We start from the raw sequence: 27,516 nt of genomic DNA, 5'->3' as shown, positions 1-27,516 counted from the left end.
AAGGTATTTATAACTAACCCCGGATGGTTTACTTCCGGTTCGGGCGTAAGTAATGACGTCTGTTGTGTCGTAAAGCGCAGGGAAATAAACTTGACTCTACCGATAACTCAGGGTCGTCACTAGTTAAACTTTAACCATTGCTAACCTTAAATTCAGACCAAAAAGCTCATTTTAGTTATTTATTTTTACGGTATAGTCCATTAAGATATTTTAACTAGTGGAAACCAACAGCCAGGGATGAAGAGCAAGGGTATATTCATTACGATTCAACAGAACCGTGTACTCTAAGCGCTGTTGAGTTCCGTATGGTTCTTAAACGGAAGATGTAGTTCATTCAGTCATCTCTCAAAACAATTAAGCAGTTTATGTTGTATTTTACCTTTATTTAACTAGGCAAGTCAGTTAAGAACAAATTCTTATTTTCAATGACGGCCTAGGAACAGTGGATTAACTGCCTGTTCAGGGGCAGAACGACAGATTTGTACCTTCTCGGCTTGGGGATTTGAATTTGCAAGCCAGTGAGTTACTAGTCCAACACTCTAACCACTAGTCTACCCTGCCGCCCCTGTCATATTTTCCTCAGTAAGTGGGGGAAAGAAGAGGCACTCTTTGGAACTGTTTTTTTTCTTCTGTAGGGTTTTATGGCGGACTACATCCCCAAAAGGTATATTGCCGTGGGGTAAATATTGGCAATATAGTAAAAATGTATGATAACAATGTTTTGTTTTTTTGTCATTCAAGGTTAGGGATAGGCATATCGTTGTATCTATCTGTTGTGTCGTTGTATCTGTCGAACTGCTTTGCTTTATCTTGGCCAGGTCGCAATTGTAAATGAGAACTTGTTCTCAACTTGCCTACCTGGTTAAATAAAGGTTAAATAAAATAAATAAATAAAATAAGGTTAGCAGTGTGTCTAAGGGTATGGTTGTGGTTTCAAATCAGATTTTAAGAAGATAAATTGTAGAAATAGGCAAGATTTATGATTGTGGTAACAAGTGACGACCCCTGAAACGTGCGTTTTACTTATATTTATTCAGGGTAGCCCAATTGAGATCAGTGTCTCATTCCCAATCACATCATTATTCTCTCTTTGTAAACAAAAAAGGAGTTATGGTAGACAGCAGACAAAGGTTTAAGAGTAGCGGCAGCTGCAATCTGTTAAATGGTTTCACCACAGTCAAGAGCTGGAAGGAAAGTTGACTAAACAATCTGATTCCTGCTATTTAGGCAAGATCTACAGTGCATTCGGAAAGTATTCAGACCCCTTGACTTTTTCCACATTTTGTTACATTTACATTTACATTGTTACGTTACAGCTTTATTCTAAAATGGATTAAATGGCATTTTTTCCTCATCAATCTACACACAATACCCCATATTGACAAAGCGAAAACAGGTTTTTAGACATTTTTGCAAATGTATTAAAAATAAACAAGTACCTTATTAACATAAGTATTCAGACCCTTTGCTATGAGACTCAAAATTGAGCTCAGGTGCATCCTGTTTCCATTGATCATCCTTGAGTCCACCTGTGGTAAATTCAGTTGATTGGACATGATTTGGAAAGGCACACAACTGTCTATATAAAGGTCCCACAGTTGACAGTGCATGTCAGAGGAAAAATGAAGCCATAAGGTCAAAGGAATTGTCTGTAGAATGCCAAAACAGGATTGTGTTGAGGCACAGATCTGGGGAAGGGTACCAAAAAATGTCCGCAGCATTGAAGGTCCCCAAGAACATAGTGGCCTCCATCATTCTTAAATGGAAAAAGTTTGGAACCACCAAGACTCCGTTGAGCTGGCAGCACTGCCAAGAGTTCCTCTGTGGAGATGGGACAACCATCTCTGCAGCACTACACCAATCAGGCCTTTTTGGTAGAGTGGCCAGACGATAGCCACTCTTCAGTAAAAGGCACATGACAGCCTGCTTGGAGTTAGCCAAAAGGCTTCTAAAGGACTCTCAGACCATGAGAAACAAGATTCTCTGGTCTGATGAAACCAAGATTGACCTATTTGGCCTGAATGCCAAGCGCCATGTCTGGAGGAAATCTGGCACCATCCCTACGTTGAAGCATGGTGGTGGCAGCATCATGCTGTGGGGATGTTTTTCAGAGGCAGGTCTGGGAGACTAGTCAGGATCAAGGGAAAGATGAACGGTTCAAAGTACAGAGTAATCATGATGAAAACCTGCTACAGAATGCTCCGGACCCCAGAAGGTAAACCTTTGCCCCAGTCTAAAAGGACAACGACCCTAAGCACACAGCCAAGACAGATGGTGCCGACAGATATAGCAGCTCTGCTTCTAGCTCCTAAGTAACTTTGCAGTATTTTGTTATTTTGTGTTATTTCTTACATTATTAGCCCAGAAAATGTTTGTGTTATTACATACAGCCGGAAACTAGGAATACGACCAGGAATACGACTTTCCAGAATTAGATCCTTTGTTCATACCCCCCAGAGCAAATGAACTTATTCCAGAGGGTGCTCCAAAACCCTGCCGGTGGAGAAGAGGTATTTGGAATGGACTTCTAGTCCAACTCAGGAGACGTGCACATCATCCACCGCTTCCGAGTATATTACTCGCTAATGTTCAGTCTTTGGATAATAAAGTAGACAAGATCAGGGCAAGGATTTCCTTCCAGAGAGACATTAGGGATTACGGCATACTCTGTTTCGCAGAAACATGTCTCTCTCGGGATACAATCATGGACTACAAAGGCAAAACCAGTCACGTCACGGACACCGACGTCTTGCTTCCGGACAAGCTAAACACCTTCGCCCGCTTTGAAGACAATATACTGTTTTCTATTCTACTGTATTTTAGTCAATGCCACTCTGACATTGCTCAATCTAATATTTATATATTTCTTAATTCCATTCTTTTACATGTGTGTATTGTTGTGTACTGTTAGATACTACTGCACTGTTGGAACACAAGCATTTTGCAACACCTGCTAAATATTTGACCAATTAAATTAAATTTGACAACGCTGTGGCTTCAGGACAAGTCTCTGAATGTCCTTGAGTTGCCCAGCCAGAGCCTGGACTTGAACCCGATCTAACATCTCTGGAGAGACCTAAAAATAGTTGTGCCCATCTAACCTGACAGAGCTTGATAGGATCTGCAGAGAAGAATGGGAGAAACTCCACAAATACAGGTGTGCCAATCTTGTAGCCTCATACCCAAGAAGACTCAAGGCTGTAATCACTGCCAAAGGTGCTTCAATAAAGTACAGAGTAAAGGGTCTGAATACTTATCTCAATTTGATCATTTTTTATTTTTTATAAATTTGTAAAAATAACAATTTTTGCACTTTGTCATTATGGGGTATTGTGTGTAGTTGGAGGGGGGGTTAGTTACTTTTAGAATAAGGCTGTAACATAACAAAATGTGGAAAAGGTCAAGGGGTCTGAATACTTTCTGAAATGCACTGTATTTCCAAAAAAAAAGAAGCTCGCTTTAAATCTCAGCTTTTTCATTAGCTCACCCATAAGTGTATATATATATTTTTTTACATTAGATCTTTGTCAATCCGAATGCCCAGATATGTATAGGCAGGAACCCGATCAATAGGAGAACAATCCAATTAATAAATATGTAGTTCATCTGAATTGTTTTTGCTAGAATTGGAGAACACATATTTAGTCTTGCCCACATTAAGTTCAAGTTTTAAACCAACCAGGGCTTTCTATAAGGCAACAAAATCGCATTGCAGCTCTATCCTGGTTAACAGTTTGCAATGGCATACATAAGTGTCATCTGAATACAGATGACTATTACATGTTTTAAGACCAAAATAGTAAAGAGCAGGTCCTAGTACAGTAATACAATTTTACAAGCGGATAGTACTTTTCCAGCATCATCAATGTGCACTAGTGGTGAATGATCTTGTAGTATGGAATAGGCTCCATTTGACTTCAAAATCAATACCAGCAATGTGCTTCATTCAAAGAAATACATTGCCAATTCCTTTTTAGTACAATGGGAAGCTTAAAGTACAGTAGCTATTCCATTTCAGATTAAAGTCAGTTGTTTGAGTGTCTTGAGAGGTTTCATCTGTTGGCCAGTGGTCTGTAGCCCATCTCTCCCTCTAGCTGCTCAGCTGTAAGTGCACCCAGGAGAGGCTGACAGTCTGGGTTGAACACTGAGTAAGCACTCATTTCTCCAGGTTGGCGTGCAGTTGGGCTCCGCAGCCCCTCATACAGCCAGTAGAAGAGGGAGATTAGGAAGAAAGGCAACCCGAATTCCAGCTCGGCAAACAGCCCAAGTAGAACCAGCCAAAGCAACACCTTCAGCAAAGTCAGATTTGTGAAAGCCATCCGCTTTGAACCAAGCCATTGACCCAGAGTGCTCTCCAGCAGCCAGTCATCCTAAAAAAACGGGAGGGGAGGGGGGGAATAAATTAAGTTACAGTAGCTAACATTTACAAGATGGAATCAACGTTTATTACTATCTGGTTTTTCAGACACAGATTAAGAATAGTCCTGGTTGACTAACAAGTATGGTCAATGAATCTCCAAAGAAAGTGTTTATTAGTCCAGGACTAGGCTTAAACAGCGTAGGGTAACCAACCCCTAGTATTTTAAGTAGATTTTTAGCCTACCCCCCAATGTTTAGTCCTTATAGCCTGATGGACAGCAGAGATTGGATTATCTGTCAACTGCTGTGTGTCTGGATCAGCTGTTGATGACTGGCAACTGTCCGACTTCAACGTGCTGCCATTGTCCGAATATGTTATTGGTTGTTTTTGAAAAGATTCGCTCTTCCTAGCGGCCACATCAGCCCTTCTTCGGGCCCTGAACTCCGCAAGCTTTTGCTCCATATGTGTAGAGCTTCTGAGTCATGCAGCAATGAAAGAATGCGTGGCAACGTGTGCACGACAGTTCGCTAGATTTTTTTGAGAGGTCCCAAAAAGATTGTTCGAGTGAAATCCCGTCTCCCCAACCGCGGAAATCTTGTCTAAATTGTGTTATGGTAATAATTGAATTCACTGTCACAGGAAGTATGAAAATATTTTCTTTAACAAATCTGTTTCACTTCAGTTTGTTTATCTTCCGGTTCAGCCAGGCGTACGTAACGACGTAGATTGTGTAGTAAATCGTCAACCCCATCATCCACCTGACAAGCCAAACTAGCTTTTCTTGGTAGACTGTTTGACTTTATTCAATTTATATATTGTAAGTAACCAAATATGCAATTGACTGATTATTTACGTATTTAATTGCGTATTCCATAGCGTTATAGATTAAAAAAGTGTACAGTAGTTAGCTCTGCTCAGCTAGCTAGTTTAGCGACAATCCTACTCATGTCAAAATTCTCCATCCATAGTTCTGGATGAATCGAATAAAGGTAAATATATAGCTAGATCAATATGCCCTTTTAGATATGTCCCTTTTATGTTTGTATAAGAAATGGACACAGGAAAGTATTAGACTCACTGACACACTACATAAAAAAGCAGGAGTCATGTATTTGAATCTGATTCACATATGCAATATCCTCTCTAATATCCCATTTTTTCCCCCGACACAGAATGGACAGCCCCAGCCCACCCTGACCGTTGAGCAGGCCAGATGTAAGAACGGTTGTCACATACTTTTGTCTTATTACTAATGCCCAGTAGTGGAACAGATCTCTTCAAACTGCTTGTGATGCAGTGGTGCTGAGTGTGGTCATCCAAGTCTTCTCTGTGCCAGAGAATTCAGCGCAGATGGAGGAGGCACGGGAGAGCGCCTACAACATAGGGACGATTCGATAGCTGGTGCTCCCCATGGCCACCGAGATCCAACAGGTCATCAAGGCTTATGGCTTCAACAACGAGGGAGAGGGGGAAGTCACTTTGTGAAACCAGTTCCATACAGAATGAAGGGGTAGAGAGAGACAAATCTATTGTCACTTGTCAGTGGCATTGTTTTGTGTGAAGACTGAATGCTATCTTTTTGCGTCATGTTCAGTTTGACCTATACTGAACAACAATATAAATGCAGCAATTTCTAAGATTTTACTTAGTTAATATAAGGAAATCAGTCAATTAAAATACATTCATAAGGCCCTAATCTATGAATTTCATATGTTGGTCATAAATATCTTTTAAAAAATGGTATGGGTCGTGGATCAGAAAACCAGTAAATATCTGGTGTGACCACCATTTGTGTCATGCAGCTCGACACCTCCTTCACCTTGAGTTGATAAGGCTGTTGATTGTGGCCTGTGAAATGTTGTCCCACTCCTCTTCAATGGCTGTGCGAACTTGCTGGCTATTAGCGGGAACACACTAACACGTCAATCCAGAGTATTCAAAACATGCTCAATGGGTGACATGTTTGAGTATGCGCTGGTGGAAATTCCTGCAGTCAGCATGCCAATTGCCCTCAACTTATGGCATTGTGTTGTGTGACAACTGCTCATTTTAGAGTGTGCATTTGTCCCCAGCACAAGGTGCACCTGGGTAATGATGCCATTTAATCTGCTTCTTGATATGCCACACCTGTCAGGTGGATGGATTATCTTGGCAAAGGAGAAATGCTCACTAAGAAGGATGTAAAATGTGTGCACATACTGAGAGAAATAAGCTTTTTGTGTGTATGGAACATTTCTGGGATCTTTTATTTCAGCTCATGAAACCAACACTTTCATGTTGCATTTATATATTTGTTCAGTGTATTTGTGAAATCATGGTGGTCAATCATAGTAGTCATTGCTTGTAAACTATTTTTCAGGTGTATTTGTGAAATCATGGTGGTCAATCATAGTAGTCATTGCTTGTTTTAGCTATTTTTCAGGTGTTCTTAAATTTGCCCGTCTGGTGAAGATGTATGAAACTCAGGATCCAGAGGTAGCAGCCATATCGGTCAAACTGGGGACTCTTCTCCTGCCTCCCCTGTCCACTCCACCCATTGGTGGTGCAATCCCAGCCTCCTCGCAAACTATTTTATTGTGGACCGCCTTGTTTTTCCCAGAAGGGACATCTACAAAATGTTACTGTACTTCCATCAAGTACGTGCAAACCTGGAATTCAGCTCATGATATTTTCATTCAGTCTTAGGTGAGAGTGAATTGGTTACCTTATTTCTAATGTCCTGAGATACACACAAAGCACATCTTTATTGGTTGAAATGAAAACACTGTCAGAAACACAAGCACTGACCATGGTTTTGACTTGTCATTTATACCATTAATTGCTGTTTGAGAGGACAATGATTTTTTTGGTATAAAACATTTTATACTGCTATTGTATAAAATGTCAATCTCAGTTGTCACAGCTAGATACATTGTATTAATATAAAACTCAAATTTGACATTTTTTAAATTCAAGATAACAGCAACACAAACAGATTAAAACAACCTTTATTATGGCAGTAATGCTTTGGCAACTGTTTGTCATCTATCATTCTCGTACAGTACCATTGTCACAGTAAAACTGTTTAGGGAGGGCCTCTGTGTCTCAATTTATACTTGAGACACATACAATACATCACTCTTATTTCTCACCTTCTCCCTCAATCACAAAGACAAGCAAACATTGTAGGATCCAGTACTTATATGGCCTCATTGTTGCTCCTATTATCAGACAAAACCTCATGACAGTTCATTCCCATACTCCATAACAGGAGACAAGTCCCTCTGTTGGATAGTCCACCATATGGCACTTCTGTTTGCATACTACATTTAAAATAACATTCAAATTAAAAAGTTTTTCCAAACAAAATGTACATTAAAAATATTACTAGTTAGACAGCACAGTACACACATTTTTTCAAAGGCAGTCACTCTTGGTTGATTGCAGTTGTGATGCACACAATGCCATTAAATGAACTCATTCAAGTTGTCCAGACCTTTTTTCTGCTTTGAGTTGGGTTGTATACAGACATTAAAATACTACTTCTGGCTACATTAATATCACAACGGGATGGAGTTTTCTAAGGGTATAAAATCAGATCCATGGAGAGAGCGTGTCTATAACATTCAAATCTTCCAGTTAAATACTTGTGACAGACTTCATATTGTTGATAAAATTAAAAGGCATCAAAATAAGTGCACAACAGAGTGAACAGCAGTAGAACCCTAAGTGAAGAACTTGAAGTCATTGTTAATTTTTCCTGGTGCAAATAGTAACATCCTTCCCATATCCACAATTTCCTAATTTATGGTTCTTGTGGTCATTTCCAATGGCTCCTCATTCAGTGCAATCACTGTGTATTTACCCAAAAACCCAGCTCTCAGCCCAAAACCCCCATGGTCAGCGCTTTCTGAAATCAAGATCGACCCAGTTCATAGTAGCTCCATCCACAGTGCACCTTCAACCAATGGCCAGCAGCAGGAGCCTCTGCACAAGGAGTGTGGCTGAAGGAGAATTCCGTTCCAACAGTAGTCGTAAACCCCCTAGTGGTATATCACTCAAGAGTCCAGTTCATGATGCAACAAAAATAACCAGACTGGTGGTGGCAGACCAATTTGATGTAGTGTTTGGTATGGAACCCAGAAGGGAAATGACCTTACATCTCAAAGTGACGAAACATGCTTTCAACGTACCCCAGGACCCTCTGCCAGTCGGGCCCACCTGGTCTCAGCATCTCCTCGGCGGTCTGTCAAGCAAACACAAACACTGTTGAAGAATAACTCCATACTCTCCGTCATGGACAAACTCTATTCTCATTCAAAGGTGCCCACTGAGGAGTACTACGCAAGGCCCCAATCACAAATACAAACATCAGTGACACCTTACATTTTAGTCACAAGTCAAGCTCCCTACCGTATGTCCCCAACAGCTGTGTTCCATGTTCATGGTGACGTGTTAGTACAAGTAATATGCATGTGAAATTCCCAGTAGTTAGCCCAGTTAGTTTAAATGTGGGTCTCACCAAAGTGGCTGGGATTCCAACACTCTCCCCTGTCTGGAAGGCTAGATCCAGGTTCTCGCTCTGCACAGAACAAGTTAGGACTTAACTGTAGGGTCAATATAACAGTATGTGCTGTATGTGAATGGGTATGCATTCCTCTTACTTTGTCTCCTGTGCTGAGACTACTGTAGGGGATGTGTGTGGGCAGATAGGTGTGGTACACGGCACAGAAAGCCAGACCATCCTCCCAACTGCTACTGAAGTTGGTGATCTCAATATTCTGTAAAAAATAAAATAATAATAAGGTTTGTATGGGTCAGAATACAGACCGATGTTTTACAAATATGAATGGTAAGCGTGAGGTATTCTAGAAAACTTTGCCACTTCTGACCTTATAGCCCTGGGTGCGGCTTTGACACCAACGCAAGAGTGAGTTCCGCTTGGAGCCTCCATGACATCGCAGCAGCATGCTGAAACCATCCTGAGGTCTGGAAGGTGGATAGCAGACAAAAGTTATGTAGATAGAAGGCTTTATTTGGGCATATTTTTTAAGTATCTCTAGAGGGCCTGTCTACTCACCTGAACAATGGGTCTGCGTTCTGGTCCTCCTCCTGTTTTTCTGCCAGACATGAGCAATTAGTCAAGAGCACAGTAACTTTAATGCGGAAGACACATTTCAGTTGATTGCATTCAGTTGTATAACTGTCTAGGTAATAAGAAAGCAGTTGTGGATTAACTAATTTACAGTGCCTTCGGAACGTATTCATACCCCTTGTCTTATTCCACATTTTGTTGTGTTACAGCAGTAATTCAAAATGTATTATGTATTTAAAAAAACAATTCTCCACATCCTGGAGTCGCCTCTTCACTGTTGATATTGAGACTGGTGTTTTGCGGGTACTATTTAATGAAGCTGCCAGTTGAGGACTTGTGAGGCATCTGTTTCTCAAACTAGACACTAATGTACTTGTCCTCTTGCTCAGTTGTGCACCGGGGCCTCCCACTCCTAATTTAGATTCTGGTTAGAGCCAGTTTGCGCTGTTCTGTGAAGGGAGAAGTACACAGCATTGTACGAGATCTTCAGTTTTTTGGCAATTTCTCGCATGGAATAACCTTCATTTCTCAGAACAAGAATAGACTGACGAGTTTCAGAAGAAAGTTTTGTTGAGCCTGTAATCAAACCCACAAATGCTGATGCTCCAGATGCTCCAGATACTCAACTAATCTAAAGGCCAGTTTTATTGCTTCTTTAATCAAGACAACAGTTTTCAGCTGTGCTATCATAATTGCAAAAGGGTTTTCTAATGATCAATTAGCCTTTTAAAATGATAAACTTTTAAATGATAAACTTGGATTAGCTAACAACGTGCCATTGGAACACAGGAGTGATGGTTGCTGATAATGGGCCTCTGTACGCCTATGTAGCTATTCCATATAAAATCAGCCGTTTCTAGCTACAATAGTCATTTACAACATTTTTATTTTTTTTAATTTATTTTATTTATTTCACCTTTATTTAACCAGGTAGGCTAGTTGAGAACAAGTTCTCATTTGCAACTGCGACCTGGCCAAGATAAAGCATAGCAGTGTGAACAGACAACACAGAGTTACACATGGAGTAAACAATTAGCAAGTCAATAACACTAGAAAAAAATGGGCAGTCTATATACAATGTGTGCAAAAGGCATGAGGAGGTAGGCGAATAATACAATTTTGCAGATTAACACTGGAGTGATAAATGATCAGATGGGCATGTACAGGTAGAGATATTGGTGTGCAAAAGAGCAGAAAAGTAAATAAATAAAAACAGTATAAAAACAGTATGGGAATGAGGTAGGTGAAAAAGGGTGAGCTATTTACCTATAGACTATGTACAGCTGCAGCGATCGGTTAGCTGCTCGGATAGCTGATGTTTGAAGTTGGAGAGGGAGATAAAAGTCTCCAACTTCAGCGATTTTTGCAATTCGTTCCAGTCACAGGCAGCAGAGTACTGGAACGAAAGGCGGCAAATGAGGTGTTGGCTTTAGGGATGATCAGTGAGATACACCTGCTGGAGCGCGTGCTACGGATGGGTGTTGCCATCGTGACCAGTGAACTGAGATAAGGCGGAGCTTTACCTAGCATGGACTTGTAGATGACCTGGAGCCAGTGGGTCTGGCGACGAATATGTAGTGAGGGCCAGCCGACTAGAGCATACAAGTCGCAGTGGTGGGTGGTATAAGGTGCTTTAGTGACAAAACGGATGGCACTGTGATAGACTGCATCCAGTTTGCTGAGTAGAGTTAACCATATCCAAACTGTATTTCTGATCAATTTGATGTTATTTGAATGGTCTAAAAATGAGTTTTTCTTTCAAAACAAGGACATTTCTAAGTGACCCCAAACTTTTGAACAGTAGTGTATATAAATGAGAATTCATTTTCAATACATTTGCAAACATTTCTAAAAAAAGATGGGTGAGAATTGTTTTTGGAATTCAGGCTGTAACAAGTAAATGTGGAATAAGTCAAGGGTATATGAATACATTCTGAAGGCACTGTAGTTAATGAATGAATTGACACACACTTGTATAGAAGCTAGACCAGCTGTCCTGTCGTAGCAGTATGCGGTCCATCCTTTTCCCTTTGGCTGGCTCTTCTTTCTAGTAAGAGATAGAGAGACAGACAGGACATACTGCATACATGCATGACTGATCCCAAAATGGACCCTTGAATTTCAAGTCCAGGCTTTCTGATAGCATTTCAAAAACAAACTTGTTGGTTGAATATTAGTGTTACCTTGTAGAGAGGCAGTGTTGTACTGGTAGGGTTCTGGGAGCTACCATTCTGTGCAGGGAGAGAGTCAGTGGGCAGGGGAAGTCGAGAGAGGCTCCTGGAACAGATAAGATAGTCTTTAGGCTTTAGTCCACAGATAAATGTAGGATACGTGTGTCTATAGCATGGCCTTGCGCAACAAGGTCAAAGGTTGCTCCTACAGAGACACAGGCTGGCTAGCTTACATGCTCCAGATAACAACAAACAGATGCCTCACCCCTAAAATGCTAGTACATTATACGGGCATGAGGCGGCACTCACCTGGAACGCTCTGACATCACCACAATCCTTGGTGAATCTCTCAAGCCGCACCCTTTCTCCCCGGCTGCCAAATTCCGTAGGTACACCGCCGCCACCCCCTTCACTTTGAGCAAGTTCTCCCCTCCTCTAACAAGCTCCTTGGGAAACTGCCCTCCCATGTTAACATCCTCTCCCTCACTCTTCACCCTTTTCTCTCCTTCCACTTCTCTTTCTGAATCCTCTCTTTTCTTCCCATCCAGTGCCTCCATCGTGCTTATGTCTTCACTTGTGTCTTCTCCCTCCGTGTCTCTTCCCTCTATCTCTCTGTGTGAGTCCTTCTCTCTTTCCCTCAGCGAGTCCCTCTCGCTCTCCCGGAGTGTGTGTCTCCGTGTGTCCAGCTCAGCCCTAGTCTGTTGGTGCTCCATGGTGAGAGCAGACAATCTGTGACAGGCCTCTCTGTGTTCAGCCCTCAGGCTCTCCAACTCCCTGTCCGTGTCTTGCTGTCTGCACTGGGCCTGGTCCAGCTGGCCCTCCACATTCCCATGGCTCTCTCTGAGCGTGCCTAGAGTCTCTTCCGCTTCCATGCGCAGCCGGTCGGCCACAGACACTGCCACCTGTAGATCACACTGGAACTGGAGCCACTCAGCTCGCTCAGTCTGCCAGAGAGAGAGAGAGAGAAAGATCCAGACAGAGCGAGAACCAGACGGAGAGCGAGAGCGAACCAGACAGAGCGAGAGCGAACCAGAAAGAGCGAGCGCGAACCAGACAGAGAGCGGGAGAGAAACAGACAGAGCGCGAGAGCGAACCAGACAGAGAGCGAGAGCGAACCAGACAGAGAGCGAGAGAGCGAGAGAGAACCAGACAGAGAGAGCGAGAGAACCAGACAGAGAGCGAGAGAACCAGACAGAGAGCGAGAGAACCAGACAGAGAGCGAGAGAACCAGACAGAGAGCGAGAGAGCCAGACAGAGAGCGAGAGAGCCAGACAGAGAGCGAGAGCCAGACAGAGAGCGAGAGAACCAGACAGAGAGCGAGAGAACCAGACAGAGAGCGAGAGAACCAGACAGAGAGCGAGAGAGCCAGACAGAGAGCGAGAGAGCCAGACAGAGAGCGAGAGCCAGACAGAGAGCGAGAGAGCCAGACAGAGAGCGAGAGCCAGACAGAGAGCGAGAGCCAGACAGAGAGCGAGAGCCAGACAGAGAGCGAGAGCCAGACAGAGAGCGAGAGCCAGACAGAGAGCGAGAGCCAGACAGGCCAGCAGAAAGACATGCATACATCCTGTCACTGTCTCAGAAAATCTATAGTGCTGTTGATACAGTCTACAGAAAACATGTCTGACAAGCAGGGACTTTGCTTTAGTCAAGTAAAAAAAAATCAATAGGTTACCAAGTTCAGAACCTGTTTTAGCTAAACTAGCCAACCCAATTCAGGTGAACGTATAAACAAGATATGCCAGTGTAACAGTATAACTTTAGACCGTCCCCTCGCCCATACTCGGGCGCGAACCAGGGACCCTCTGCACACATCAACAACAGTCACCCACGAAGCATCGTTACCCATCGCTCCACAAAAGCCGCGGCCCTTGCAGAGGGCAATTAAGGGGAACTACTACTTCAAGGTCTCGGAGCAAGTGACGTCACCGATTGAAACGCTATTTAGCGCACACCGCTAACTAAGCTAGCCGTTTCACATCCGTGACACCAGGAATGCCTGAAATGTTCCTTGTGTACAGTTAATGACAGTAATATAGAGATTGAGGAACAAAATCCCATATGGCAGGGCCTTCACACTGCTTATCACTGGCTCATGTACACTAGTTGTTGCACCATGTTTGCAGATGGAGTTCAACAGCGATACATATTCTCTAACAGAACATCTTAGAAATAAAGTCAAAGTGCATCACATTTTTTAACCACTGATAAGCGTGCTTAGGTTAGCACAAATATTTTCATTTCATTCAGGCAGTAAGTGCAATGTTCAGGCTAGTTGCAGGGTTTGTGGAAGGCAGGGTTTCTCAATATTTGTGCTAACCTAAGCAAGCTTATCAGTGGTTCAAAAATGTGATAGGGCTTTGACTTCTTTTCCTAAAATGTCCTGTTACAGAATATGTATCGCTGTTGGCCTCCACCATCTGCAAACATGGTGTAAGAACTAGTGTACATGAGCCAGTGATAAGCAGTATGAAGTCTAAAATATCTAACATAGTACAGTACAGGGTAGAGAAGGGAAAAAGCAATCCACATCAAAGTAATAGGGATGGATTTGTGTGTGGTCTTAAAATGTCCTCCTCTATGCCCGTCTCTGCAGTGACCGAGAGAGAGGGAGGGAATGCAGTGGGAGAGAGGTAGGGAACGCAGTCGGGAAGAGAAGGCGGAGTGTCTGACTCACCCTCAGTGTGTCCTTCAAGTTGCGCACCTCCTCGACCAGCTCCTCTCTCTCCACCAGCAACCGCCTCAGCAGCTCTGACACACAAACATACAGTAAACTTAAGGATGTATTTTACACCCCTTGACTCTTTCCACATTATGTTGTGTTACAGCCTGAATTCAAAATGGATTAAATCGAGATTTATTGTCACTGGCCTACATACACACAATACCCCATAATGTCAAGGTTGAATTACGTTTTATGACATTTTTACAAATTAATTTAAAAAATGAAGAGCTGAAATGTATTGCCTCAATAAGTATTCAACCCCTTTGTTATGGTCAGCATAAATACGTTCAGCAGTAGAAATGTGCTTAACAAGTCACATAAGTTGCATGGACTCACTCTGTGTGCAATAACAGTGGTTAACATTATTTTTGAATGACTACATCTCTGTACCCCACACATACAGATAATTGTAAGGTCCCTCAGTAGAGCAAGGCATTTCAAACACAAATTCAACCATAAAGACCAGGGAGGATTTCCAGTGACTCTCAAAGAAGGGCACCTATTGGTAGATGGGTGAAAATAAAAGGCAGACATCAAAAATCCCTTTGAGCATGGGGAAGTTATTAATTACACTTTGGATGGTGTATCAATACACCCAGTCACTACAAAGATACAGGCATCCTTAACTCAGTTGCCAGAGAGGAAGGAAACTGCTCATGGATTTCAGGGAGGCCAATGGTGACTTTAAAACAGTTACAGACTTTAATGGCTGTGATAGGAGAAACTGAGGTTGGTTCAACAACATTGTACACTGAACAAAAATATGAAGGCAACATGTAAAGTGTTGGTCCCATATTTTATGAGCTGAAATATAAGATCCCAGAAATGTTCCAGACATACAAAAAGCTTCTTCCTCTCAAATTTTGTGTACAAATTTGTTTCCATCCCTGTTTGTGAGCATTTCTCCTTTGCAAAGATAATCCTTCCACCTGACAGGTCTGGCATGTCAAGAAGCTGATTAAACAGCATGATCAATACACAGGTTCACTTTGTGCTGGGGACAATAACAGGCCACTTTAAAATGTGCAGTTTTGTCACACAACACAATGCCACAGATGTGTCAAGTTTAGAGGGAGCATGCAATTGGCATGATGAATGCAGGAATGTCCACCAGAGCTGTTCCCACGTTTCTGAGAGAAATACACTTTTTGTGCATATGGAACATTTCTGGGATCTTATATTTCAGCTCATGAAACATGGAAGCAACACAACATTTTGCATTTATATTTTTGTTCAGTATACTTTAAAATCCATGCAAAACCTGAAAATTGATGTCTAGCATTGATCAACAACCAATTTGACAGAGCTTGAAGAACTTTGAAAAGAATAAATGGGCAAATGTTGCACAATCCAGGTGTGGAAAGCTCTTAGAGACTTACACAGAAAGACGCACAGCTGTAAATAGCTGCCAAACGTGTTTATACAAAGTATTGACTCCGGGGGGTGATTAGCTATTTCTGCATTACATTTCAATACATCTGCAAACATTTCTAAAAACATGTTATCCCTTTGTCATTATGGGGTACTGTGTGTAGATGGATTAGAATTGTTTTAATCCATTTCAATTTGGCTTTAACAAAATGTGGAATAAGACGAGGGGTATGAATACTTTCTGAAGGCACTGTCCATACTGTAAGCACCTGCACGCACACTCTGTTAAGTAGAGACAAGACAAACAAACTATTATGAACCGATTGGGTTGCTATGGCCACACAGATGCAGAGTCCTTACCGGCTGCTCCTGCTGGTGCATCCAGGCCCGGACTGAGCCCCGGTGCAGACCTGTGATGTTCCAAAAGGCTAAATAGTGCCAGGGCCATCTCCTCCCCAGCTCGCTCTGGCCTTGCATGGGGCTCCATCCCACTGTCCCGCTCCTGCCAGCTAGGCTCCAAAGGGCTACCCTCAAATTGAGGGTGCTGGCCTGGGGACACAGGGCTGCTGGTGTGGCTGTTAGAGCACTGCACTGTCTGCCTTCCACCTTCCATCTCAATCCCAGTCCCCTGCGGAGACACTCTGCTCTCCACTGTAATCACGGCCCATTCTGGGGGGACGGACAGTGTGTGTCTCCAGTTGGAAATGGGGGAGGCTCCACCCTGGCAGACGATGCCCCGGGTGGTCCCGGAGGACGGTGTCCCCTGCTGCAGCAGCTGAGCCGCGGCTGGTGCCAGATCAGAATCAGAGAGGGAAGAGGGAGGAGTTTGGAACAGATCTAAATGAGACCCTGGAGAGAGAACAAGGGAGTGGAGAGAAAGAGGGGAGGATTAGAGAAAGCTGATATAGGGGAAGGAAGAGATGGAGGGAAGAGGAACAGAAAAGCGAGAAGAGAACTGCTGTCCTAAGCTATTTTCTGTCTATAAAAACAATACAGAAGAAGACCACAGTTGGCTGCGCCTCTTGGAGGATGCCAGTTGGCTGCGCCTCTTGGAGGATGCCAGTTTATTCTCTAGTGCGCATTCACACAGACAGGTCCATAAGGATGTATGCTTGGCCAGCCTATAGCGTCTCATGTTCCCCCTCCCTGTCCTTGCATTGAGCAGCAGAATTCCGCAGACTCCTCATTACGCTATCAGATGTGTTGCATGTGACTAGCGGTGTGCACACAGTATCCAGTAAGATATTGTCACCCCAGTCTGAGTCCGTTTCCTGCATACTGAAAACAGCTAGAAAGGATAGGAACTGCCAGGGTTTTAAACAGGCATATAGGGGAGGGATGCGTGTCAGAAAAAGAGAAGACGATGCAGGTAGGATGCATGAGGTTCAACATCAAGCCAGGTGTGTGTGTGTGTGTGTGTGTGTGTGTGTGTGTGTGTGTGTGTGTACGTTCATGTAGGGAACCTGTAGGGCCATGGCTGTCCTTTCCACCGACGTTACCCATGATGCAGCAGGTGCAGGGAGACAGCAGTGTGACTGTGCTTCCCAGCACCCCTCACATTCCCCTCTGGTGCTCTCTTAGGTTCACCGCAGATTGGATAGGGCATAATACACCTAGAAGTAGAGAAAGCTCAGACCATTCATATTTTAATACAAATATGGTTAACACTACTAAATTCCCCTTTAATAGAGTGGGTACCCTGACTACAGTGGAAAACAATGTTGTTTTTTCTCAAGTGATGGGAGCAATGACCGATACTTAAAATGCTGCAAGGTAATTGAGCAGGGATGACTGCTGGTATATGTGCTTATCCCTGCAGGATGTTCACCATCATCATGCCTGACTCCCTGTGTCCAGTGTAGCATTGGATTAATAACACAAGTAGGTGATGAGAGGGAGAAAACCTGACAGTCCCCAGGGTTTGATGTGGAATTAATAGGTTGTTAAATTGATTAGGCCAGCCTGATCAATGGAAAGGCAGCCGATTAGTTTTATGGACTGATTGTGTGTGTGTTCTTGCAGAAAAAAATACCTTCCGAATACTAGTGTCTAATACTTGTAAGGCATGGTAATAAGGCTACGGCAAAACTCTGAACATTTACAGACATTACACATCGGATCCTGAATAAAATAATCCCTGTGATATAGAGTATCACCGGTTACTAATGGCATAGACTCGGTTCTGTAAAGGTAGACTAGACACTCGAGAGGGATACAATAACAAGACAAGAAATACACATACTATCTCGGTGTCTAGTCTCTGCACAAAAACATCACCGTGCGAGCTATTGGAATCAGGCGAACACAAACACTGTATTCTCTTGTAATCAACCACCCACCTCGATATATATTCCCACGACCACGTAGCCTACCGCCCGATAAATACTGTTTCAGTCGCTCTTCTCAGCTTTCATCGCCGCATTTTTCTCCGTCTTCAATAGTCTGATACAGGTTTGGGGGGGCTGTTTCCTGCTGTTGAAACGTCGTGTAGTATGAACGGAGAAAGATAATTCTGGAACCTGCTTGGAAGAAACGATGCGGTAAACTGCGAGACGGACTGTGCTACGCCGCGCGGTTAAACCGTTGGAGGCAAGGAAGCCAGTCTACTGTCCTACTGCGAGAAATTGTATCCTAGAACACTGGATATATTTAACTATAAATGTGTGTATAAAAAGCTCCACGTCCAGAAGTGTTGAGCGAGGAGAATATCATGAATTTGGATTAAATTCATGTTGATAATGACAGATGCCTAGGATACATTCAGTAGCTCCAGTGTTGGAAGTTCCGATGCAAATATCATTTGGCAGAGAAGGGAGCGTAAACCTATTTAATAGAATACATTTATTCTTCCTGAAGGAAGTTCAGTTTTTCTTCAAGAGATTCTCCAAGTATTTTAGATCAGCGATCAACGAAGGGACCTATAGGATTTCAGACGGACCTACTAGAACTTCCCGGGGGTCTCTGACTATATACCTTTAATTTGCCCAACCAACCGTTGGACGGCGCTATTATCCTTTTACGTCGTTTGTCATTGCGTCTCTCTCTTGTCCCCCGCGTCCGGCTTGTACATAAATCATAAACACATCTCTCTTCTTAAAAACGGTAACTAACCCTCAACCCCAATTTCAGCCTTTGCCCAACCCCTACAAATGTAATAAATAAATGCATTCAGGTGAGATGTTGTGGGTGGAAGAAATTGTGCGAAAATATTTATTTTGAGGTGGGTAAATGTAGTTGAACCTGATCCCAACACTTTCTCACTAAAGCATACTTACCAGACGTCCACTGGCATATTCTGATAATAAAATGATGTGCATCGCATGCATTTATGGCTCTGAACAGTTAGCTCACAGTGAGCCGAGTTCCTGACATCTATCCCACTTGCTGGGCGCTTCCCCAAAATATTTCGCGGTATTGTGTTGGGAAGAGAAGTGCAATCATCGCCTAGAAATGGAAGATTATGGGCTCAATTCAATCCAACCCGCATTGCAGTGTTTATGCAGTAGTCTTTTTTCCAATGGTCTAATTAAAGCACAGATTGGTTTTAGGTACTGTATAAAAAAAACTACTACCAGGGCAACCCTTCTCACAGGTATGTTTTCACTTTTCAGAATTATAACAGAGTTTTTGCACGGGATGAATATTGTAAATAAAGGGTTAAAAGAAGAAAAAAGATATCCAGCCCATGTGGGATTAAAACTCACAACCATTGAACTATGAGACCATTGTTATTAGCGGACTGCGCCACCAAAAAGTTTTCATTCATTTTCACAACAAAAAAAGTTAAAATATGAGTACTGTCTTAATAAAACAATTTACACCACCATGCTAGAGTATACTGGCTAATGTTACTGCCTCATGTTCAGCCAATCAGGTTGTAGCAGTCTGTTTACCCCTGGCTGAACGCTGTGTGCAACATCAGGAAGTAACAGACATTCTATCAACTACCTCATCCCCATATTATTATTATTTTTGCTCATTTGCACCCCAGTATCCCTACTTGCACATTGACCTTCTGCATATCTATCACTCCAGTGTTTAATTGCTCAATTGTAATTACTTCACCACTACGGCCTATTTATTGCCTTAACTCCCTAATCTTACTACATTTGCACACACTGTATATATTTTTTTATATTGTGTTATTGACTGTGCGTTTGTTTATCCCATGTGTAACTCTGTGTTGTTGTTTGTGTCTCACTGCTTTGCTTTATCTTGGCCAGGTCGCAGTTGTAAATGAGAACTTGTTCTCAACTGGCCTACCTGGTTAAATATATGTGAAATAAAAAAATAAAGTGGTGGAAAATTGTGTTTTATTAACACATTTTCCCATTTGTTTCCCTGGCAGCTCGACGTTAAAGCTAGTTCAGGAGGAACGCGATGCCCTTACAGCCTGAATCAAGGATGTTTTATGTCGGTAGATGAGGAACACAATGTATAGCCGACTCTAGTAGCCAAAAGGCAGTTTTCCCATGGGCACCGCCATTGAGGGATTCCACCATGCTTCCACCATTTTAAAGTAGTCGAATGGGTAGGAATTCCTATGGGTTGTAGCCTCAATGGCGCTGCTCATGCTGTCACAGAAGATATAATAGCACAGGTATAAAGACGAGTCCTATCTTTCTACATGAGCCGGCTGCATACATTCCAGTTGGACACAGATGACAAACAATGTAAAAGGAATACTAGCTCAATCTGCCAGCTCATTGGGCTATTCTCTACTACTGTGTAAAACTAACAAGACATACCAAGTTTAAAACTTTGAGGTAGGCCGCCGTCTACTAGGGGCTATTGTTAGTTTAATGTCGCTTAACCCAGAACAAACATCTAATTTGGTTGTTCATTCTGTCCACAAGCTTTTACTGTTAGTATGATATCCTTGAGTGAAGTACTAATTGACCACTGGAGGGCAGAATAAATCAACATACTGAACAAATAGACTGATACAAGTGAAATAAATTCATAAAAAACATACAAGAAAAGTCCAATTGACTTGATTTAGTGAATGGGTTATTTCCCCCATCTATCTGTTAAAGGAACATGATGCAACTTTTCAATCCTCTCAAAACTACACTAGTGCCTATGGCCTGATTTGGGATTCTCACAGGACCTGGGTACAAGGCTACAGAGGGATGCTATTAGCAGTTCTTGAAAAACATCCAGCTCTTAGAACAGGAAAGTTACCAACAGTCACCCAAAGTCACCCAAAGTTACCAACAGTCACCCAAAGTTACCAACAGTCACCCAAAGTTACCAACAGTCACCCAAAGTTACCAACAGTCACCCAAAGTTACCAACAGTCACCCAAAGTTACCAACAGCCCCCTCATGGATTGGGGGTATAAGTGTCACTCCGGAAAGGTTTTATATAGAATCCCCAAATCCTTTTCTTGAATCATGAAGCGCCCAGAGCTCCATGATGGGTAATAGGATACAGAATCGTAAGTAAGCGTTTCAATCTACACCTGTTGTATACGAAACATGTGAACCATTACATTTTATTTGGTAATATATTGGGTTGAGGGAAGAGTAGTATAATGTAAATATTGAGGAATTAAATAAAATAACATGTATTTCTAGTTTTTTTTTATATGGCTTAGACCGTGAAAAACAAACGACTCAGCAGTCAAAAAAATATATATCAATCTATCATTTTTTTCACACTATGAGGATGGAATAATACTGTGACATTTAGACCATGATGATGATGCCCTTTCGGTGTCAGAGCTGCTTGAAAAGACCGCCTGAAATATCAGCCTGTTTTGGTGGGATGGAGTTTGTCTGGCTGGTGACATCACAAGACGGTAAATTAGTTAAGACCAATAAGAATCAAATCAAATTTTATTAGTCATATGCCCCGAATACAACAGGTGTAGATTACAGAGAAATGCTTACTTACGAGCCCCTAACCAACAATGCAGTTAAAAAAATAGGATAAGAAATAAAAAGTAACAAGTAATTAAAGAGCAGCAGTAAAATAGTAATAGCGAGACTGTATACAGGGGGGTACCGGTACAGAGTCAATGTGCGGGGGGAACGGTTAGTTGAGGTAATATGTACATGTAGGTAGAGTTATTAAAAGTGACTATGCATAGATAATAACAACAAAGAGTAGCAGTGTGTAAAGGGGGGGGGCAATGCAAATGGTCTGGGTAGCAATTTGATTAGGTGTTCAGGAGTCTTATGGCTTGGGGGTAGAAGCTGTTTAGAAGCCTCTTGGACCTAGACTTGGTGCTCCGGTACCGCTTGCCGAGCAGTAGCAGAGAGAACAGTCTATGACTAGGGTGGCTGGAGTCTGACAATTTTTAGGGCCTTCCTCTGACACAGCCTGGTATAGAGGCCCTGGATGGCAGGAAACTTGGCCCAAGTGATGTACTGGGCCGTTCACACTACCCTCTGTAGTGCCTTGCGGTCGGAGGCCGAGCAGTTGCCATACCAGGCGGTGATGCAACCAGTCAGGATGCTCTCGAAGGTGCAGCTGTAGAACCTTTTTAGGATCTGAGGACCCATGCCAAATCTTTTCAGTCTCCTGAGGGGGAAAAGGTTTTGTCGTGCCCGCTTCACGACTGTCATGGTGTGTTTGGACCATGTTAATTATGTAGATACCAAGGAACTTGAAGCTCTCAACCTGCTCCACTGCAGCCCTGTCGATGAGAATTGGGGAGTGCTCGGTCCTCTTTTTTCCTGTAGTCCACAATCATCTGCTTTGTCTTGATCACGTTGAGGGAAAGGTTGTTGTCCTGGCACCACACGGCCAGATCTCTGACCTCCCTATAGGCTGTCTCGTCATTGTCCATGATCAGCCCTACCACTGTTGTGTCATCGGCAAACTTAATGATGGTGTTGGAGTCATGCCAGGCCGTGCAGTCACGAGTGAACAGGGAGTACAGGGGGGGACTGAGCATGTACCCCTGAGGGGCCAGTGTTGAGGATCAGCGTTGCGGATGTATTGTTACTTACCCTTACCACCTGGGGGCGGCCTGTCAGGAAGTCCAGGATCCAGTTGCAGAGGGATGTGTTTAGTCCCAGGGTAGCTTATTGATGAGCTTTGAGGGCACTGTGGTGTTGAACGTTATGCTGTTGTCAATGAATCACATTCTCACATAGGTGTTCCTTTTGTCCAGGTGGGAAAGGGCAGTGTGGAGTGCAATAGAGATGGCATTATCTCCTGATCTGTTGGGGCGGTGTGCAAATTGGAGTGGGTCTAGGGTTTCTGGGATAATAGTGTTGATGTGAGCCATGACCAGCCTTTCAAAGCACTTCATGGCAACTGACGCGAGTGCTACGGGTCGGTAGTCATTTAGGCAGATTACCTTCGTGTTCTTGGGCACAGGCACTATGGTGGTCTGCTTAAAACATGTTGGTATTATAGAGACAGAGAGAGGTTGAAAATGTCAGTGAAGACACTTGCCAGTTGGTAAGCGCATGCTCGTAGTACACATCACGGTAATCCATCTGGCCCTGCGGCCTTGTGAATGTTGACCTGTTTAACCTGTTGCGACGAGCAATCCCGTATCCGGGATCCTATTTATAGCCTCAAGCTCATTAGCATAACGCCACGTTAACTATTCATGAAAATCGCAAATTAAATTAAATAAATATATTAGCTCTCAAGCTTAGCCTTTTGCTAACAACACTGTCATCTCAGATTTTCAAAATATGCTTTTGAACCATAGCTAAACAAGCATTTGTGTAAGAGTATTGATAGCCTAGCATAGCATTAAGCCTGACATTCAGCATGCAACATTTTCACAAAAACAAGAAAAGCATTCAAATAAAATAATTTACCTTGGAAGAACTTCAGATGTTTTCAATGAGGAGACTCTCTCAGTTAGATAGCAAATGTTCAGTTTTTCCAAAAAGATTATTTGTGTAGGACAAATCGCTCCGTTTTGTTCATCACGTTTGGGTAAGAAAAACCCAGAAAATTAAGTCATTACAACACGAACCTTTTTCCAAATTAACTCCATAATATCGACAGAAACATGGCAAACGTTGTTTAGAATCAATCCTCAAGGTATTTTTCACATATCTATCGATGATAAATCATTCGTGGCAGTTTGGTTTCTCCTCTGAAGAAATGGAACGCGCATGGACCTGGAGATTACGCAATAATTTTGACGCAGGACACCGGGCGGACACCTGGTAAATGTAGTCTCTTATGGTCAATCTTCCAATGATATGCCTACAAATACGTCGCAATGCTGCAGACACCTTGGGGAAACGACAGAAAGTGCAGGCTCATTCCTGGCGCATTCACAGCCATATAAGGAGACATTGGAACACAGCTCCTTCAGTATCTGGGGCATTTCCTGTATGAAATTTCATCTTGGTTTTGCCTGTAGCATTAGTTCTGGGGCACTCACAGATAATATCTTTGCAGTTTTGGAAACGTCAGAGTTTTTTCTTTCCAAAGCTGTCAATTACATTCATAGTCGAGCATCTTTTCGTGACAAAATATCTTGTTTAAAACGGGAACGTTTTTTATCCAAAAATTAAAAGAGCGCCCCCTATCTCGAAGAAGTTAAAGGTCTTACATCGGCTGCGGAGAGTGTGATCACGCAGTCTTCCAGAACAGCTGGTGCCCTCATGCATGTTTGTTTTATTTGCCTCGAAGCGAGCATAGAAGTAGTTTAGCTCGTCTGGTAGGCTCATGTCACTGCGCAGCTCATGGCTGTGCTTCCCTTTGTAGTCTGTAATACTTTCAAGCTCTGCCACATCCAACGAGCATCCGAGCCGGTGTAGTACGAGTCGATCTTAGTCCTGTATTGACGCTTTGCCTGTTTGATGGTTCGTCGGAGGGCAAAGCGGGATTTCTTATAGCTTCCGGGTTAGAGTCCCGCTCCTTGAATGTGGGAGCTCTACCATTTAGCTCAGTGCGGATGTTGCCTATAATCCATGGCTTCTGGTTTGGGTATGTACATACTATACGGTCACTGTGGAGACAACGTCATCAATGCACTTATTGATGAAGCCAATGACAGATGTGCTGTACTCCTCAATGCCATCGGAGGAATCCTGGAACATATTCCAGTCTTGTGCTAGCAAAACAGTCCTGTAGCTTAGCATCTGCTTCATCTGACCACTTTTTTATTGATCTAGTCACTGGTGCTTCCTGCTTGAAGGAATCAGGAGGATAGAATTATGGTCAGATTTGCCAAATGGAGGGTGAGGGAGAGCTTTGTATGAGTCTCTGTGTGTGGAGTCAAGGTGGTCCAGAGTTTTTTTCCCTCTGGTTGCACATTTAACATGCGGATAGAAATTTTGAAAAACCGATACAAGTTTCCCTGCATTATAGTCCCCGGCTACTAGGAGCGCCGCCTCTGGGTGAGCGTTTTCTTGTTTGCTTATGGTGAAATACAGCTCATTCAATGCGGTCTTAGTGCCAGCCTCTGACAAATACAGATGAAAACTATGATTTTACAGTTTTGAATGTCCTGTTTGAAGTTTAATCTTCCGCATAGGTCAAAGATTGCACGTTTGCTAGCAGAATGGAAGGAAGTGAGGGTTTATATGATCGCCTACGAATTCTCAGAAGGCAGTCCGGACCCTTTTTCTCCGCCTCCTCTTCACGCAAATCACAGGGATCTGGGCCTGTCCCCGAGAAAGAAGAATATCGTTCACGTCGGCATCGTCAGATTCGTTAAAGGAAAAAAAGGATTCTGCCTGTCCGTGGTGAGTAATCACAGTCCTGATGTCCAGAAGTTATTTTTCGGTCATAAGAGACGGTAGCACCAACATTATGTACAAAATAAGTTTAACTTTTTTTTGTTAAATGCAAATAAAAAAATTAAATACAAATTGAGTTCCAAGGGTTCCAACCCGCTTTGCCAATAACAGTTTTGAGTTTTGCCTTCCCCACTCCCAGCAAAATTATTTCTTGAGAAATTGCTTTGCCAGTGGTGGAAAAAGTACCCAATTGTCATACTTGAGTCAAAGTAAAGATACCTTAATAAAAAAATTACTCAAGTAAAAGTCACCCAGTAAAATACTACTTGAGTAAAAATAAAGTATTTGGTTTTAAATACTTTAAGTATCAAAAGTAAATGTAATTGCTAAAACATACTTAAATATTGAAAGTAAATGTATAAATAATTTCAAATTCTTTATGTTAAACAAAATCAGATGGCACCATTTTTTTTAAATTCACCATTTATTTACAAATAACCAGGGGCACACTCCAACACAGACATCATTTACAAATAACCAGGGGCACACTCCAACACAGACATCATTTACAAATAACCAGGGGCACACCAACACAGACATCATTTACAAATAACCAGGGGCACACTCCAACACAGACATCATTTACAAATAACCAGGGGCACACCAACACAGACATCATTTACAAATAACCAGGGGCACACTCCAACACAGACATCATTTACAAATAACCAGGGGCACACTCCAACACAGACATCATTTACAAATAACCAGGGCACACCAACACAGACATCATTTACAAATAACCAGGGCACACCAACACAGACATCATTTACAAATAACCAGGGGCACACCAACACAGACATCATTTACAAATAACCAGGGGCACACCAACACAGACATCATTTACAAATAACCAGGGGCACACTCCAACACAGACATCATTTACAAATAACCAGGGGCACACCAACACAGACATCATTTACAAATAACCAGGGGCACACCAACACAGACATCATTTACAAATAACCAGGGGCACACCAACACAGACATCATTTACAAATAACCAGGGGCACACTCCAACACAGACATCATTTACAAATAACCAGGGGCACACTCCAACACAGACATCATTTACAAATAACCAGGGGCACACCAACACAGACATCATTTACAAATAACCAGGGGCACACCAACACAGACATCATTTACAAATAACCAGGGGCACACCAACACAGACATCATTTACAAATAACCAGGGGCACACCAACACAGACATCATTTACAAATAACCAGGGGCACACCAACACAGACATCATTTACAAATAACCAGGGGCACACCAACACAGACATCATTTACAAATAACCAGGGGCACACCAACACAGACATCATTTACAAATAACCAGGGGCACACTCCAACACAGACATCATTTACAAACGAAGCCTGTGTTTAGTTAGTTCGCTAGATCAAAAGGCAATAGGATGACCAGGGATGTTCTCTTGATAATTGCGTGAACTGGACCAGCTGTCATACTAGCCATTCAAAATGCAACGAGTACTTTTGAGTTAAAGGGAAAAAAGTATATTATTTTCTTTAGGAATGTAGTGAAGTAAAGAGTCAAAAATATAAATACTAAAGTACAGATACCCCCCAAAACTATTTAACTAGTTCTTTTTAACTAGGCAAGTCAGTTAAGAACAAATTCTTATTTTCAATGACGGCCTAGGAACAGTGGGTTAACTGCCTGTTCAGGGGCAGAACGACAGATTTGTACCTTGTCAGCTCGGGGGTTTGAACTTGCAACCTTACGGTTACTAGTCCAAAGCTCTAACCACTAGGCTACCCTGCCGCCCCGTTATATTTCAGTCTTCTATTATGCATGTCTGACATGGCACAGGTGTCTTTTTATTTTAAAGCCCATAACCATGTGAGGTGTATACTTCTGTTTCAAAGTAGATTTGTTTAAGACTACCAAGAATCACTCTTTGACCCTGATTTCACCTACTGCTGTAAAAGGTAAATTGTTAACCAGAAATAAGACATTGAGATAACACCTTCAGTAACTGATAGGTTAACACACTGTTCCCCGGTAGGTTAACACACTGTTCCCCGGTAGGTTACACACTGTTCCCCGGTAGGTTACACACTGTT

The 27,516-nt window shown here is 42.6% G+C and overlaps 2 protein-coding genes and 1 pseudogene across 6 annotated transcripts; 1 reads left to right on the top strand and 2 right to left on the bottom strand.

Annotated features, from left to right (window-relative positions):
- The first annotated feature begins 7 nt into the window (after nucleotides 1–7).
- Nucleotides 8–7,828, top strand: LOC127931419 (protein C10-like; annotated as a pseudogene).
- Nucleotides 1,014–5,059, bottom strand: LOC118387099 (SAYSvFN domain-containing protein 1-like). Its single transcript, XM_035775258.2, has 2 exons — nucleotides 4,604–5,059; nucleotides 1,014–4,370 (listed from the first exon to the last, which is right to left on the bottom strand). Exons 1-2 carry the CDS (start codon nucleotides 4,820–4,822, stop codon nucleotides 4,053–4,055), a joined length of 537 nt encoding a protein of 178 aa, XP_035631151.1. The 5' UTR covers nucleotides 4,823–5,059; the 3' UTR covers nucleotides 1,014–4,052.
- On the bottom strand, nucleotides 7,332–19,144 carry LOC118387098 (cytospin-A-like). 5 transcript variants are annotated; one of them, XM_035775255.2, is made up of 13 exons: nucleotides 18,672–18,755; nucleotides 18,038–18,217; nucleotides 17,162–17,311; nucleotides 16,059–16,547; nucleotides 14,280–14,353; nucleotides 11,915–12,549; nucleotides 11,618–11,711; nucleotides 11,406–11,481; nucleotides 9,420–9,459; nucleotides 9,232–9,328; nucleotides 9,004–9,120; nucleotides 8,862–8,921; nucleotides 7,332–8,585 (listed from the first exon to the last, which is right to left on the bottom strand). In XM_035775255.2, the coding sequence occupies exons 3-13, from the start codon at nucleotides 17,199–17,201 to the stop codon at nucleotides 8,496–8,498; spliced, it is 1,812 nt and encodes a 603-aa protein (XP_035631148.1). In that variant the 5' UTR covers nucleotides 17,202–17,311; nucleotides 18,038–18,217; nucleotides 18,672–18,755; the 3' UTR covers nucleotides 7,332–8,495. The 5 variants fall into 5 exon arrangements, 4 of the variants coding, with proteins under 4 accessions (XP_035631148.1, XP_035631149.1, XP_035631150.1 ...); XM_035775256.2 differs by lacking the exons at nucleotides 18,038–18,217; nucleotides 18,672–18,755 and adding an exon at nucleotides 18,974–19,144; XM_035775257.1 differs by lacking the exon at nucleotides 18,038–18,217 and having other exon boundaries at nucleotides 18,672–18,805.
- Nucleotides 19,145–27,516: the final 8,372 nt, after the last annotated feature.

Source organism: Oncorhynchus keta, chromosome 8 (genome assembly GCF_023373465.1).
Source record: "Oncorhynchus keta strain PuntledgeMale-10-30-2019 chromosome 8, Oket_V2, whole genome shotgun sequence".
Lineage (NCBI taxonomy): Eukaryota > Metazoa > Chordata > Actinopteri > Salmoniformes > Salmonidae > Oncorhynchus > Oncorhynchus keta.
Note: the sequence above shows the minus strand (reverse complement) of the source record. Positions and strands in the feature narration are given on the sequence as shown.

What these genes read in the sequence shown, in the direction of transcription:
- LOC118387099 (XM_035775258.2), bottom strand. Translation starts at nt 4,822, where the DNA reads ATGGAGCAAAAGCTTGCGGAGTTCAGGGCCCGAAGAAGGGCTGATGTG. An exon ending in TAAGGACTAAACATTGGGGG is followed by an intron (nt 4,371 to 4,603) that starts GTAGGCTAAAAA and finishes CCGTTTTTTTAG; the next exon opens with GATGACTGGCTGCTGGAGAG.
- LOC118387098 (XM_035775256.2), bottom strand. Translation starts at nt 17,201, where the DNA reads ATGGGTAACGTCGGTGGAAAGGACAGCCATGGCCCTACAG. An exon ending in GGACAGCCATGGCCCTACAG is followed by an intron (nt 16,548 to 17,161) that starts GTTCCCTACATG and finishes TTCTCTCTCCAG; the next exon opens with GGTCTCATTTAGATCTGTTC. An exon ending in GTGATGTCAGAGCGTTCCAG is followed by an intron (nt 11,712 to 11,914) that starts GTGAGTGCCGCC and finishes TATCTGTTCCAG; the next exon opens with GAGCCTCTCTCGACTTCCCC.